General features: G+C 39.9%; 2 protein-coding genes across 2 annotated transcripts; both read left to right on the top strand.

The window, feature by feature from the left end:
• The first annotated feature begins 2 nt into the window (after nucleotides 1-2).
• Nucleotides 3-8,568, top strand: LOC119734922. The gene is made up of 10 exons (XM_038208558.1): nucleotides 3-310; nucleotides 1,438-1,529; nucleotides 2,025-2,134; nucleotides 2,974-3,096; nucleotides 3,509-3,944; nucleotides 4,272-4,431; nucleotides 5,022-5,215; nucleotides 6,087-6,278; nucleotides 6,820-6,898; nucleotides 7,333-8,568. The coding sequence occupies exons 1-10, from the start codon at nucleotides 229-231 to the stop codon at nucleotides 7,482-7,484; spliced, it is 1,620 nt and encodes a 539-aa protein (XP_038064486.1). The 5' UTR covers nucleotides 3-228; the 3' UTR covers nucleotides 7,485-8,568.
• A 579-nt stretch (nucleotides 8,569-9,147) lies between these two features.
• LOC119734776 (40S ribosomal protein S9-like) lies at nucleotides 9,148-15,623 on the top strand. Its single transcript, XM_038208326.1, has 4 exons — nucleotides 9,148-9,234; nucleotides 12,749-12,978; nucleotides 13,339-13,525; nucleotides 14,994-15,623. Exons 2-4 carry the CDS (start codon nucleotides 12,768-12,770, stop codon nucleotides 15,169-15,171), a joined length of 576 nt encoding a protein of 191 aa, XP_038064254.1. The 5' UTR covers nucleotides 9,148-9,234; nucleotides 12,749-12,767; the 3' UTR covers nucleotides 15,172-15,623.
• Nucleotides 15,624-15,961: the final 338 nt, after the last annotated feature.

The raw sequence follows: 15,961 nt of genomic DNA, 5'->3' as shown, positions 1-15,961 counted from the left end.
ATGTACGGAGACAGTTGGCATCTATTCGTTGTATCGCGCAAAATATTAGGAACATAGAGGGTTCATGATATGGCAAATCATGAGTTTCGGCATGTGTAGAATGCGTAGAATGTCTAGACGAGATAGCGATGTCATCGGCACGAAAATAGCTCCAGAAAGAAGATTCGAGAGCGTGAAATAAGCGGACTTACTTGCTGAGCTCAATCACAAGGCAAGAACTAAGGAAAGATGGAACAAACCCATGCTGTGAAGTTGTACGTTTACGACTTGACGAAGGGCCTTGCCGCCCAAATGTCCATGCCACTTCTCGGTGAGTTCGGGAATTCTTGACCGCTGTATGTCTGTATGTTGACGGGGACTTCGAATTCTTTTCCCTCCATGCCCTCATTTGGGAATAGTGGCTAGCAATTTTCTAAGATGGCTTCTCAAATGATCTGATGTCGGATTGACTATGCTGTTCAAATATGGTTAAACGGTTGCCAAATAATGAGTAACAGTAGTCCTAATTGTTTTAGTAAATAAATTTGTTTTTTGTGCAGGGAAATTGTCATACACAGTTAGTCATTAGTCCGAGTAACTTGCATGACTTGGATCCAAGTTATCGCCTTTTGTTTATTACCTTTAAATAAACACACATAGACCCTATGATCCTTGTCAGGAGTTTTATTTCTTCAAGTGTTCAAAGTTTCTTCTGTTCAACTTAATCTTCTGTCCGCTCGGGCTTTACGCGCTATGTGGAGATATCGTTTTGTATACATCTCTCCTGTTGATAGTAACCAAGACTCTAGGATTGGTATAGTCAATTAACGCCTATGATAAAAATTCATTGTGTTACAAACCTCCTAATTTTGGCTACACGGAGCATCATAGTTCTAGGGGTAATTTTGGTTATAATACGGCAGTAGGCCTAGTAAAACTAAAACTATAGTACTTGTCTTTAGTAGGCTAACTAGTGAATGTTTACCTCATGCCCAAAACATTCTTGTCATGTTTGATACATTAGTGATCACAGCTTCATTAAAGTTGGGGTCTCTCTTTGATGATGCAGTCTTTTTTTCCATTGCAGTTATGATATTTCATTAGATTTGTCCAAACTGCAGCCGCTTGCACATACATGTGTATTATATTTATTTTGTTTTTTTCATAATTCATAGAGTATACCATCTCTCAAATGTTTACAGTGGAGCAATATAAAAATATCATCTGCATGCAGCTTTGTGAATCCATCCTTCATTGTTTGCATTTATTTTGGAATATTTTTACTTCAAAGAAAACAGTATTTTTTCAGGGAAAAACTTGGTCAGATAATCTGAAAAGAAGGCATCAGTAGTTAGTTAAAAAATTCACTTTACAAAACTATGTACATCTAAGAACTTATATTTACACTGTATTGTTTGAAAATGCTAATAACCGTTTTGACTTTTTTTTTCCCTGCAGGAAAGCATCTGGATGGGGTTTGGCATACAAGTGTCGTGGTCTTTGGAAGAGAGTACTTCTATGGTGGAGGTGGAATAGAAAGCTGCAAGCCAGTAAGAAAGTCGGATTCATATGTCAATACCCCAACCCTCTTATATCCTCCTAAATCCACTAGGAGATTTGGGACATCTTTGCAGGTTGAAGGAAGACAGAGCCCAGCCTCTTGTAACCCTCCTACTGTTTGATCAGTCACAGACAGTCAAAAATCTCTACCACTTCCCCTGTCATGCATTTGTGTACAGACTGGTAAAAAACAGTCAGATCACATTCGTGTTGACACTATTACTAGTCAAATTCCACCAAAAAGAGGTAACTGGATGGTAAAGCTGGCATATCAATCACCTCCAGTCAAAGCATGGTTATATTAAATTAAATAAGGAGATTCATAATGTTCAAAAAAGTATCTTGACTATAACACCCTGAACAAATGAAGTGCATTCACACAAGGTTAAACAGCTCCCTCTCTTGTTTGTGCACGGAGCCTATTGCAAGGCAATTGTTAACCTGCTAGATTTTTTCTCCCTTGTTTTTTTCGGCACTGTTTGTAGAGTGGCACCATACTTGGCCAGCCAAACCAGGTGCATGAGATGGGCACCACTCAGGTTGACTACACAATCTGGCTGGAGTACATGGGGGGACTGGGCTGCGATGAGTTCAGGTAAGGGCACCAGGGAATGATCGTTGGCTGTCAGATTAGAGATGTGTTACTTTCAGTCATGGGTACCAGTGAAAAACACTGAATCATTGACAAATTGTCTACTCTTGCCTATCCCAGGGCCGTACCCAATACCCACCGGCTGTTGGTATCAGCTCATCAGTTTCACAATATTGTGTGGAGAAAGTGCAAAACATCATACTTCTGTGACCTTCTGTGACCTATTATTGTATTAAAATAAAAAAATTAAAATGGCCTGATAGTTCAGCCTTAGCAAGGCCTTCTTCAGAGGTAAATGACAGAGGAACATTTGCCTATGTCATTTGCCTCGAAAGAAAGCCTTGCTAAGGTTGAAATATCATGCTCTTTTTTTTTTTATTTGTATATATTCCAAGTCACTCTAGTCAGTTAGCAGTTTGCAGCAGTTTAATTCATTTTCATCTATTATTGTAGGAAAGATTTCCATATACGAAGTTCACTCAACACCCTGTGTACAAACCCTATGAGATTGGACTGAAAAATTCTAAGTGTTTTCTAAGAAAATGCTTGTATTTTCTCACTGCTCAAATTGACTTTGATGACATGAAATTGCTATCTGGGGGCTTGTTAGTCAATACAGAGGAAAATTAGTGAACTTCGTATATGGAAATCTTTCCCTGAGGACTTCAGGAAATTTCATTACAAGCACCCTTGATATGGCAGTGGGTTCGAGCATTATACCTAGCGCCCCAACGAAACAGCACTGTCCTCCCCGATGCCTATATCATACAGGGGCTATTGTATGGATTCTGGCCAAAGGTTATCTATTCTTAACATTGTTTTCCTAATCTTTTTTCTTGCAGTGGTGAGCGCTACAATCTGTTTGAGCACAACTGCAACACGTTCAGCAATGAAGCCTGCCAGTTCCTGACAGGAAACAGCATCCCAACATTCATTCTGAATCTACCACACGAAGTCATGAATACGTAAGCTGATTGACAACAGACCATTAGAGTCAACTGCAAAATTGACTTAATCGGGAATCACAATTAATACTATTATTAAGGTGTACAACATTCGCGTGTAGGCTGTATCAGTTTAGTCAATTTATCTTTGGAAAAATAAGATTTGTGAAAAACAAGGTTCTTTCTGTATTTTTTTTTTAACTGTCCATACTTTTATTTTTTTCTCTTCAAATTTATCCCTTAAAAGCTAATTTCCTACTTCCAACCACTAGGTTAACTGTTAGTCCTTGAACCAGGTTGCTCCTAGTTTCACAAAGACTTCTCTGAAGGAGAGAGTTGTGAGGACAGATTCATTCCTGAAACTTTTGCAAATTGAATCTGTAATGTATGCCTCACAAGTAAAGTGACTTTGTTTGCTGTATTTCCATTTTAGCCCCATAGGCGCCATGATGAAAGGCTTGATAGAATCTCTGTCCTCCAACCCTACCGGGCGAGTAGGGGGTCCTACTCATCGACCCATCTACGACCCAGTCCCACTCCCAAACTACCCGGATCCACCCCCCGCAAAACCCTCGGAGGTAAAACCCGCTTCTGAAAGCACAGCCAAACCTGAACAAGCACAGAAGTCAGAACCTCATCCCTCGACCAGTGATGCGCAAGCCACCGCATCATCAGAAGCAGCTGCGACCAATAAGGGGGCAGACTCTGGGCATGCTCAGTCATCGGGTGCTACCGCGGATGTCGGGTCGCCGGTGAAGGACAGCTCAAGGGTCAACTTGTATTACGATTCAGACGACGAGTACATAGACTCGTTGCGCCAGTCTGCTCCACCGGAGCCCTTGCGGTTGAAGGTCTTCAGTGGAGTAGATGTGAGTAATCAGAAAAGATTCCTGTTGATTTTAAGCAATTATTTCAAATCCTGCTTTGTCAGCATTGGATCATTAAAAAAAACTTGATATTAAGTTATAGACATTGCCAGGCAGTGCCATTGGCCACTGTGATTCCATGCTCAAGTGCATACCTCTTTATGCAAAGATTCTACAAATTTGTTAACATTCTTTAAAAGTTAGTTGAGCTTACTCTGCATTATACATGTAGGAGACAACATCCCAATATCTACCATTGTTGCTAATTTGAGTCTAACGGAAAATGAATGATGCCCCTGAATTGTTTTTTAATGATTTTATTGTTAACAGGTTACAGCCTGTGTGGAAACCATCAAGAAAGAAATGCCGGAGGGGGTTCTGACGAGAGAGGAGATGGAGTTACTGATGGAACTGAAGGACTGCCTGAGGCTGGAGTTTCTTCTTGAAGAACCTCCCTCGCCAGTCAAATCAGAGACCTTCCTTGTCATTGGTAAGAGCAACGGTGATGTAGTCGAATCCATCACAAGTCCTTGCAAGTCCTCACAAGTCCCATCACAAGTCCCTCATGAGTCTGTCACAAGTCCCTCACAAGTCTCATCACAAGTCCTCACAAATTCCATCACAAGTCCATCACAAGTCCCTAACAAGTCCTCGCAAGTCCATCACAAGCCCCTCACAAGCCCCTCACAAGTCCTCACAAGTCCTCACAAGTCCATCACAAGTCCTTGCGAGTCCTCACACAAGTCCTCACAATTCCTCACAAGTCCATCACAAGTCCTCACAAGTCAAACGCAAGTCAATCACAAGTCAATACCAAGTCATCCAGTTCTCATGTCAAGTCACAAGCTATTCAAACGAACTTTTGACAAAGGCACTCCTTTGTTATTGTTCTTCCCCAGTGACTGGAATTGTAAAAGGACTTTTGATTAATACTTGGGACCAAACTTGTGATGGACTTGCGGTGGACTCAACTACAAGACTTCGCTACCTAGATTCGAGTCTGTCACGAAATTGAAATTGGAAGGATTATATTCGATGCTAATGCAAACTTTTCTCAATTTTGTTTTCTTTGATTTGCAGGGAAGCTGCTGAATCTTGCCATCGGAGGAATCCCGTCAGAGGTTCTTCATCCCCTGGTAGACCTGCTCTCCATGGCGTTCCTGAGCCAAGACGTCATACACACGCTGTGTAATAACGAAGATCAAACCGTCATGACGTTTGTCAGTAGCAGTGACTGCCATCCACTGCAAATCCAAATATCGGTCTTTAGAATGGTAGGTTTAATCTTTCACACACAATTTGAAAAATCTTACAATATAGGAATAAGTTTTGACATCGAGAATAATTCTGACTAACTTGTTGCATCCCATTGACTGACTCAACAGAGCCAAATTTAACTGTTCTACTTCCCAAAAAATGCTATGCTTATCCCTATTCTGTGCTTACAATACTAGCACATAAATGTTTTGCTCATCTTGTAAGCTTAGAATCCTCAATCCTTGGTTACCCGTGAAATATGCTAACCATTAGCAGACAATTTTGTAGTAAACAGAACCGTAAATTTTGGCCTATAATAGAAACCACGCAGTTCTCAATCAAAGAGTTCACTTCCAGCCAGACGCTATGCTATTTCCTTACGCTTTTCATGCTGCGCCCACTCAATTTCGACTTGTTGGAGACAATAAAGCTCCTAAAATATAAGAATTTTCAGTCGCACAATTTCAGACATTTTGCGCAAGTGTTCCAAATGGCTAGATCGCGGGTTTCGGAAATAAACTCTTAGACTTCAACACAGAGACAAGGGCCCACACTACATCAAACAAAACAACACGGTTGTCCTGCCCCCAGATCTGAAAAGAGGACAGTGATCCAACTTTTCAGACCCGAGTTCAAGAGGGGGTAAAATTTACAACTACTTAACTTTGAAATCGACGAAAGCTGCCCGTCATCTTCTTCACCAGCGACCGTCATCTTCTTCCTCATGGACCTGCACAGGACAGACGGACAAAAAGACAGAAAAAAAAGACTGCCAAAAATAGGCAGAACTATGTTAATACCAGTCACAAATGTACATCTTTGAAAATTCAACACATACATAAATAACAATTTTTTAATGATTTTTGTTTTACTTTTCTTCCTGCACAGCTGTGCAATATCTGCACTGCTTACAGCGGCAAGCACTGGTTGACTCAAGTCCGACATTGGACCCTTGAAGATGGCTCCCCGCAGTGCAACCGAGATATCGTGTCCCGATTGGTGGTGTCGGCCATACTGAGTGGCTCAGACGAATTATGCTGTGCTGCCTCGGCCCTTGTCTACAACCTGACCCGCTATACGGTACAGCCCATGTTGGAATGTCCCAGTTTAGAATGTCCCGGGTTGGAATGTACCAGGATAGAATGGCCCAAAATTCAACACCCCAGGTTGGAATGCTGGAGGTTAGAATGCCCCAGATTGGAATGCCCCAGGTTGGATGCCCAAGGTTGGAATGCCCACGTTGGAATCGGACCATCTTAGAATGTGCCATGGTGATTTGGACCATTTGAGAATGTGCACGTTTGAAATGAGACAGTTTTAAGTACGCCATTTCTATGTAGAAAATATTGGAAGGGATGGTCATAAAATCTGGAATGTGACAATTTAAGAATCTACACGACAACCATAGTTAAAATCCGTTACAACTGATCATGTGCATGACTCTGATAAAGTTTGATTTAACTAATCAGGCACAGTATACTTCACCTAGGTTAAATTTTGGAATGACTGATTAGGCTCAACACTTGGTTTAACTCTTGTTACAGAAATTAAAAAGATTTGGCCCTAACCCTGGTTAAACCTTGTAAAACTGATTAACATGATCAACTTTGACCATGTCTAGGTTTCTGATGATAATGCAGTTGAGTTCTCCAGTGCCTTGTTGCAGTCTCTCACATCAGAGGCCATCTCAGAAGAAACAGGTCAGTACAGTCATCTTTCTCCTTAAAAACTTTCAAATAAACCACAAAGAGAAACTAACTAGGTGCATTATAAGAAGTTTTTATGTTGAACAAAGAGATTGATTGGAGCGGGGTTTGAACCTGCGACCTCTGTATTGACGTTCCGTTGCTGTACCAACTGAGCTATTTTCTTTCTCTTTAACTCAACTTAACTCTCAATAACCTGAAAGTTAGGCTTCTAGTTTAACCCCTAACCCCAAGATTCTTCAAAAGCTACAAGGATCTTTTGAAGATATTGTAGGATTAAGGAAGGTAAAGCCCAGCCACTGTTGCTTTTCTCAGTGTCCCATGTCAGCGGTAGATTTTGAAGGATTCAGGTTGATTCCTGAATTTAGGTTTCAATTTGATGTGTACAATTTTTGTTTCATTTAAATTTTCTTTGTTCTTCCCTGCAGCCTATTACAGTCTGTTAGCCTTGTATGGTCTGATGAAATGCGGCGAGGTCATGTGTTTAGCAACAGTGATGGGTCTGGACACCGCACGATATGCCAAGATCTCGGACCGCCTTGGCAAGCTCTGTGCAGATATAGACAGCGTGATTGGTTAGTTGGTCAATTGTGACTTGGTAGTTAAGATGCTACAAGACATCAACAAACCTTGATATGAATAAGTGCAGCGTTTTGGAATCTTACCAATCTGCGTAGACAAATGGTATTGATACCTTGTACAGGTTTTTATTGTGAGAACAACAATTCATAAAAATGTGAAATGGGAATTCAAGAAATGTGACACAGGATTGAGACTTTTGATATAAGCCACGAAAGTTGTACGTGGAAACAAACACAAAGGATTTTCATAACATATTAAATAGTCTTTAGCCGCAATATTCATGCATGCCTTATGATTAAAAATGGTGTATTTATTACAATAACTTATGTTTAAGTAACTAGGTGAAAAAGTTTAATGACATTAATTTGCTTGTACAATATTACATTTCAAGGTGATTTGGAATCTAAAATTGTTTTGGTAAAAAGTACAGTGTTGTGTGAGCTTACTTGACATGTAACAAATCATTACAGTTTTTAATTTGTGTGGTTTTTAATGCAACTACTTTTAATATATGTCAATGCAAATTGCAGCTATTTGTATTTGTACATCATTTGTGATGAGTGGTAAATATGCTTTGGTTGCCACTTAAAATTTGTTTCAAGTTGACAATTCTGAAATCCCTGTTTCAATACTGGAAACTTAAGGAAGTCTATTAATGCAAAAGTGAAGTTGCCAACTCTATAATAGCAAATTTTCCTGACCAAGTATCCCGGTACATTTTGCACTTAGTGTTAGACCCCTTGACACCATCACACTTTTTTTGTGCAGTATAACTTTATATATTCAGAATATTTCTTAAAATAATATAACTAAAAAAATATTAAGGGATATAGGTCTATTTGTTTTTATTTAAATATTGAGTGATTATTATTTGGTGAATTTTATTTAAAAGTAACCAATATTTTTTATTTCCTGATATGACCACGACTTTTCAACATGATTGTAAGGCCTGTTAATTTTCAAAAAAGGTTTTAACATATCTGGTTGTGGAATAAAAATGTTATCAGAGAACCCTTCTCTTTCTCAGAAATAATCATATTTTAAAATAAATATGCGTACTATTTTGTGGTGCATTTTACAAACTGTGTATTGTGTCTGTGGTTTATTGTGTATTTTCCAAACATGTAAATAGTTTGAAGCCTTGTGAGAAGGTGGTTCTGCTCGCCCCTCCCAGTTCTCTCGATTATCCCCCCCCCCCCCCCCCCTTCAGCAAATAAAAAGGGACATTGAAAATGTGTTAATTTTTCCCCCGTATATTTACAATACTTTCGAAAAATCTATTATTCCGTAGATTTCCATAGTTTTCCTTTATTCTAGAAATATTTGAGCTTTCCAGCACTTTCCAATGTCACAGATATATTACTTGTCTCCCAAACTTTTTATCATAATCCAACACTTTATAGAGGGCGCTCTTCAAAAAACAATTCGTTCGTCAAAAAAAAGAGGGCGCTCGTCAAAAAAATATTCGTTCAATGAGTAGTAATGAGGTCGTGCAAAGTAGTGCATTATGAGTAATTTGCGCAAGATTTGAGATCAAAATATAGAACATTAAATAGACAAATACACGATTTACTAAAATGAATGTGTTTAAAATTGTCACTTGTCTTCGATGTTTGATTTTAGGGAGCATGTGATGACCGGATTACCATTGATTGGAAAATATTAATCCGAGGAATTTTAGTAGCAAATCGCAAGAGGGCGTTCTTTCTTTCCCAAGTGCGCCGCGTGTGCGAGTATTTCGTAAGCCGGTGAGTATGGAAACTGGGAAAATTCCGGATTTAATTTATAAAAATCTGAAATTGTTCCCCACTACTTCGATATATAAGGTAATGTTGTTCTACCTAGCCAGAAATCATTCAAAACATTGACTGGAAGGGTGTAAAAATAAATGATAAAGGCTGTGGAATGTGACTTGCCTACCGTCGCGTCAGCTCAGACAGACCGTGACTGAGACTGAGTTTTGTGTATAGGCACGGTAGAGGGCGCCATTTTGGCAAACTTCGCTTGACTGCATGCATACCAAGTTTACTTTTTTTGTTGTTCGCTTGTTTATGTTATGGTTGTCAAGCTTTTCATATTCCTGAATAAAAAAAGAAGAGTTTCTCGTCTGCTCTTTTTGAAAAAAATTAAGGAGGCAGGCATTTTCTTTTCTTTTTCTCCTTTTTTGCTGATAGTGATACTAGAAGGCATAGCCCCATAAATGTGGCCTATTTACTGGACTGCCTCCGTAAACATAGGCCACACATCCACATGTACAAAAATCGTGTCGACGGAGCCAAATTTTGATTTTCACATTTAGGCTTAGTTTGTAGGGTTTTTTTTGCTTTAGAAGCATACTCACCCTCTTTATAGGCTAATCAGAAAGTGCTGCCTTTTTCAGATGTATATTTTTCGTGAAATTTCCAGATTCATTTTTACACGTTTGCGTATCAAAATTTCAACATGAAATTTCACAAAAATTAGACATCTGAAAAAGGCAGCACTTTCTGATTAGCCTGTAAAGAGGGTGAGTATGCTTCTAAAGCAAAAAAACCCTACAAACTAAGCCTAAATGTGAAAATCAAAATTTGGCTCCGTCGACACGATTTTTGTACATGTGGATGTGTGGCCTATGTTTACGGAGGCAGTCCAGTAAATAGGCCACATTTATGGGGCTATAGTAGGCATAGCACTCTGGCCCAACATACAGTCTGCCGTACGCACGTAGTGACCGCGACATATGATGTAGTGCACTTTTCAAGATCGTCTCATTTTAGAGTCAATAAACCATCAAGATTATTTTTTCTTGTGTGAATAGTGTGTCATTTCTTTTATATTTGTACATTTTTAAAGTACATAATAAATAAAATGCAGCGACAATAATCGAAGTTATAAAATACACCATCATTACGCGCTACAGTCACGCAGGATCTTTTATTCCCTTCGCGCGCAGCTCAGAAACGAAGAGCAAAACCCCCTATTTTGAAATGGTCTTGGACAGGCCTTCCGCTCCTTGTTTGAGCATGAAACTTCCAAATATGGTAGACATGACCTTTGACATTATCATCACACTTCTTTCTTGGAGCTTACCCGTCAGTTTCGAAAGTTTGAAGCGTAGATTTAGTGCAAAGAAAACCCTCCCGTAAAAATTGAAGTTTCCACAATTTCGAGAAGAAAGAGGCACCGCACTATTGTGGAGAAGTTGCTCTATCACCTCATCCTTACAGATCATCAAATACTTGAGTGGAAGTCCTGTCCATTTGAGAAAAAATACAGCGAGTTTTTCCTTGCGTCAGTTTTGAAAATGACAAGAAGCGTGACCAAACGGTGTGTATACGGATGACGCTGTCGATGTCGCGGCGAGATTCTCGCATCTACTTGAGCGATTGCTGGCCAAGTTTCTGAACTAGTTTATGATTACAAATGCCCTGGTAAGAAAAAGAAGTGCTTGGTGACTTTCGTGGAGAAGATTGAATTCTATTTATTCTTAAAACGATACATTTTAGGTGACTGAAAAAGGCCAAACAAATCCTTGAAAAACACGGTCAAAGTTGAGCCGTGTGAAGGGAGGCATGAAGCATGAATGTAGCAGCCTTGGTTGAGCATTGCACGTGCGCGCACCGCGTTGTGTGTGGGCGCTCTTATCTACGACTGTTTCATGCGAGGGGCGTTCTGTTTGTGCGGTATGCGGTTGTGTTGGATTGATTCAGTTTCGTGAAATCTGCGCAGCAAACAGCACATGCATTTTGGCTAAACTGTGGCTGTTGTTATTTGCGCACTTACTCCTTGGACTAACTGAATGGATTTTATGACAGTAATTTTTTGTAATGTATTGTGAAATAAACAATTTACCCACGGTTGAGAAATCATGTAAACAAATATTTGTGTTATTTTTATTTCTTGAAACTGTGATTTATATAACAAAATGTAAAGAGGCAATACAAAAGATAAAACAAGCAAGGTTCTGTTTTGGATTAGGTTTGTAATTTTAATGAGCCGGACTGATTTTAATTACTACATACATATTTACATAACGAAGGCATTATTAAATATATTAAACAATTTGCTTAATGATGTAAATCACTTCTTTTCTCTAAATAATTGTTCCAATATTCAAACACATAGCTTGCATATATATATTTTTCATCAGAATAGGGTACTCGGAAATGAAGATACAACGTTTACGCATATTAATTAGCTGCACAAAGCTAATTTGCATAATTATGGAGGTATTTACTTCATATTGGGCTTGTAGACCCGTCATGATAGAGAAAGCCTACATACCAAATTTCATCACAATAGACCACTTAGAACTAAAGTTATAGTGTTTACGCATATTAATGAGGTGGACTTAGTCGTTTTTGCACCATTTCCAGTGTTTCCATTCTTGAAATTGGGAAAACGGGCACTTTTGACGGTCTGAGACTCAGCCATACAAAATTATATACATTCGGTTTTTGATGTACATGTAGTACATTTCCAGGTGGCCATTTTGCTAAATACTGTGTTTGAAATACTATTTGAAGTAATCTACATATTGAAAGAGCTGGTTAAAATTTTTAAAAACTCCTTTTTTGGGCTTTTATTCCATTTTTGGCAGGATTTCGCTAATTTTGGTGAACTTTAATTTACCATAACTCTGGAATGCATTGACCGATTTTCAAAAAACAAAAATAAGTATTCATCTTTCACATAGCTCTTTCAATTGGCACTGTCTGTTTACATATTGCACAATAAATAATTTTTTGTGTGCTATGCCTAATACTAGTGATGATACAAAATTGTGTCCAAGAAGCCAGGCACTACCAACGTTACATAGACTAACGTGACAAAGGCCTTGCTACAATTTTGTTGAAAACAAATAAAAAGATACTCGAATAATTCTAGGCCTATTTAATTGACAATATAGGCCCTATTTGAAATATATATTGCAAATGAATGAATTTGTAAATTAAAAAATACAAAAAAGAGGGGGTCGGTATAGGAAACAGATGGGGACGGGAAACGGGTTGATTTTTTTATTGGCCTAATAACAGTTACCAATTACTGAGCAGAAAAACCAAATTGCGTTTGTTTTCCATATCATTTCCAACCTTCAAATCCAGCTTGAAGTTCTTTCATTGGCAGATTTTTTATTTTGAGTGGAGTAAAAGAACAATTTTTCTCAAAACGATCCTGACAAAATGGAAGAAAAATGGCGAATGCAAGTGGTTCACTGCACAGTGTTTGATTTTGGCAGATGAAGGAAATTTCCTTAGCAAGAAAATATTTATTTGTTCACAGGTCCCTATAACACAACATCATGCCAAGAGTAGTGTGCAGCAAGACCAGCGTGACGCCCAGGCGTCCTTTTGAGAAGGAGCGTTTGGACCAGGAGTTGAAGCTCATCGGCGAGTACGGCCTGCGCAACAAGCGTGAGGTGTGGCGCGTCAAGTACACCCTGGCCAAAATCAGGAAGGCTGCCCGGGACCTGCTGACACGAGAAGACAAGGATGCCAAGAGGCTGTTCGAAGGTAGCCATTTCATCACAATTTCAATACCAGACAAATTGTCTATCCCTCACCCCTTCTAAATTTGTCTTCTCGTGGAAACAGTGACGATCCTGTTCAATGCAATTTAGAGACCAACTTAAACTTTTATCCCAACTCTCCAAAATCCTTCCAAATCCACCAGGAGCTTTTGGAGGATTTGGAAGCTTGAGTAAGGTGAAGCTCGTCCGCTGATACTGTACATACGGCTTGGATACGATAACAAAGAATTTGCAGTTGTTTCCAGCACGTTGGCGAATATTGGGTGAAAGTTCCAATCAAAATTTGGAAGTGTAAGAGTAAATTGTAAAGCAACTTTTTTATTTTCTTTGTTTCTGTATCCAGGTAATGCCCTTCTGCGTCGTCTGGTCCGTGTTGGAGTGCTGGACGAGACCAAGATGAAGCTTGATTACGTCTTGGGTCTGCGAGTGGAGGACTTCTTGGAGCGTCGTCTGCAGACACAGGTCTTCAAGTCTGGTTTGGCCAAGAGCATTCATCACGCCCGAGTCCTCATTCGCCAGCGTCACATCCGGTAGGTATTGGACAAAACTTGTCCCCATGAACTCAACTGAAATGTTTACCATAGTTCAGTTGGGTTCCTGCACAGTAAAGGATTTTGTAAAAAGAAGATTCCTTGCCCAAATCCTTTGGATGAGTGGGCTAGTGGAAGTGACAGAAACTATTACTTTGTGGGGGGGGTCACTGTACAATTTTATAGTGCTGATACTGGTGCATTTCTGTTAAAGGAATTGTTTGGTTTTGGCGCAGTTATGAACAGCAAGCAATCCAAGTTTTAACTACATGCTTCATCATAACTAGACAGTTTTTACCTTGCTTCATTTACCTTCCCCTGGCTTATAGACAGCTCCTGTGCTAGTTGTCGCTAGTTGTCTGAGCAAGACCACTGAAACATGGCGAAAACCTCTAGCCTCTCACAGCCAACATTCTCGGCAAGACCACTTGGGCATGGAAGGCCCTACGTCTTTGTCCGTCCACGCACTGGACGCTTGCTGCCAGTAATCTGCATTGTTTCTATGAGGCCACTTGGGCACAGAATGTCCTATGCCTCACCGCTGTGTATTTTCACTGAGATTACATTTCCCCAAGGCCAATGAAGTAGGATCAAGATCCTAGCTTTATGTCTTGGTCCAGTGAGAAAGACAATGTCATCAAGTCTTTAAGGCAGGTATGGAACTCCTACTTGCTTAGCGTCGAACTGCAATTTTGTTGTCATAGAACTTCATGATTGTCTTGCCAACTCTGTATGCCAGTCAACATTTCTTCTTTTTTTGGGGGGGGGGGGGAGGGGGGTTGTTGACATTTCTTCTTGCCTGTTTAAATGAAACATTCCATTTGAATAAACGTATCCATGCCTCTGCAATGATTTGATGGCTTTTTGCACTGATGTCTTCCTATGACCAAGTGTAGTGTACTTCACACTGAATTGATAGCCTCAATCCTTGCTCTTTGAGATCCTATACAAATTCACAAGGAGTTTTGAAAGATTGGTTAGGATTGAGGAAGGTATAGCCAATGTAGGATTTTATAGAATTTCAAGAAGGAGCCCATCAGAAGTACCTGTATCTTTAGTTCAGTAGCTGTCATTAATCCTAACCCTCCAGGGTATTTTGGTTAGAAACCCTTCTGAACACAGCAACATGCAACACTTGTCCAAATGACAAGCCTGCTCAGTGCAGCAAGATCCATTAGGTCAAAAGTCTCAAGGCCAAACTGTCTCTGAGAGTCTGTGGTCACCAAATGCAGCAGGATACAACTCTGGCATTGTTCAATGGGACTAGCCGTCATTGTTGCAGAATTGGCCGTTTATGCACTGGTGTTGATGGCTCAATGCAGCAAGGTCCCACAGACTTTTACACCTGATACACTGTGTTGGGTCTGGCAGGGCAGGCAGCTGCTTTTTAGAAGTTTGTGTTCAGTACAAGGTGGTCACTCAAGATTTTCTTTTCTCCTTCCCTTTTACCTGTCCCCTTCGCTTGCAGCGTCCGGAAGCAGGTGGTGAACATCCCCTCCTTCATCGTTCGTCTGGACTCCCAGAAGCACATTGACTTCTCCCTGAGGTCTCCGCTGGGCGGTGGACGCCCGGGCCGCGTCAAGCGCAGGAACATGCGCAGAGCCCAGGGCGGGGCTGGTGATGAAGCTGAAGAAGATGAGGATTAAACGGGATGCTGCAAAGGGAGGACTGGTGTCTAGAGAGAAACCACCCATGGAATAGACTCGTTAAACACCCTTCTTTTGAAGACTGCTCTATCTTTGGTCATTCCAAGATGGACATAGCGATAGCTTGGTTGATTCTGGTCCAAAGGATTCAGGTGTACCAAGAAGAACTAGTAATTAAATAACGTTGAGCAACTTGAGCTTTTCACCCATTGAGTAGTTAATCGTGATGTCCACAAATTACTGCACTTCATCACACAACATTGCTTGTGAATTTTGCCAATTCATTGCTTGATAAAAAAAAAAAGAATATCCGTTTCCTTGTGGACATGGAGGTTTGTGAAGTTTCCCTGAGACACCTTAAAAACATCTTGTTCTTCCTTTTAGCAAAAATGAAAAGCAGCAGAATAAAAAGCCCTTTATGTTGGGCTAAAATGAAAAATGACAGTAAAAGATGACTCGATGCTGTTTGTTCTTTTCTGTTTGTATCTGCCTTTATCCCCAGTTAACTTTGAAATTCTGGTTATTACTTGAACCTTGCATTGTATCCCCGTACTTGTGTAGTGATCACATTCTGTCATCAACATATGTCTCTGTTCGGACCATCCCTTGTGAAGGGGAAGGGGGGGGGGGAGACTTGTAAGGATGTCCAGTTTCTACCTTGATGTTAAAATCACACCATTCCATTAATCCTCTAAATTTTGTGAAATATTTAGAATTTTGCTGTTTTATATTTGTTTGGCTGTTCCCCTTGTTCACCGACTTTAAAAGGCATCGGTGTTTTAAGAAGAGG

This window comes from Patiria miniata, unplaced genomic scaffold (genome assembly GCF_015706575.1).
Source record: "Patiria miniata isolate m_02_andy unplaced genomic scaffold, ASM1570657v1 HiC_scaffold_28, whole genome shotgun sequence".
Classification (NCBI taxonomy): domain Eukaryota; kingdom Metazoa; phylum Echinodermata; class Asteroidea; order Valvatida; family Asterinidae; genus Patiria; species Patiria miniata.
This window is presented reverse-complemented; position numbering and strand designations above follow the sequence as displayed.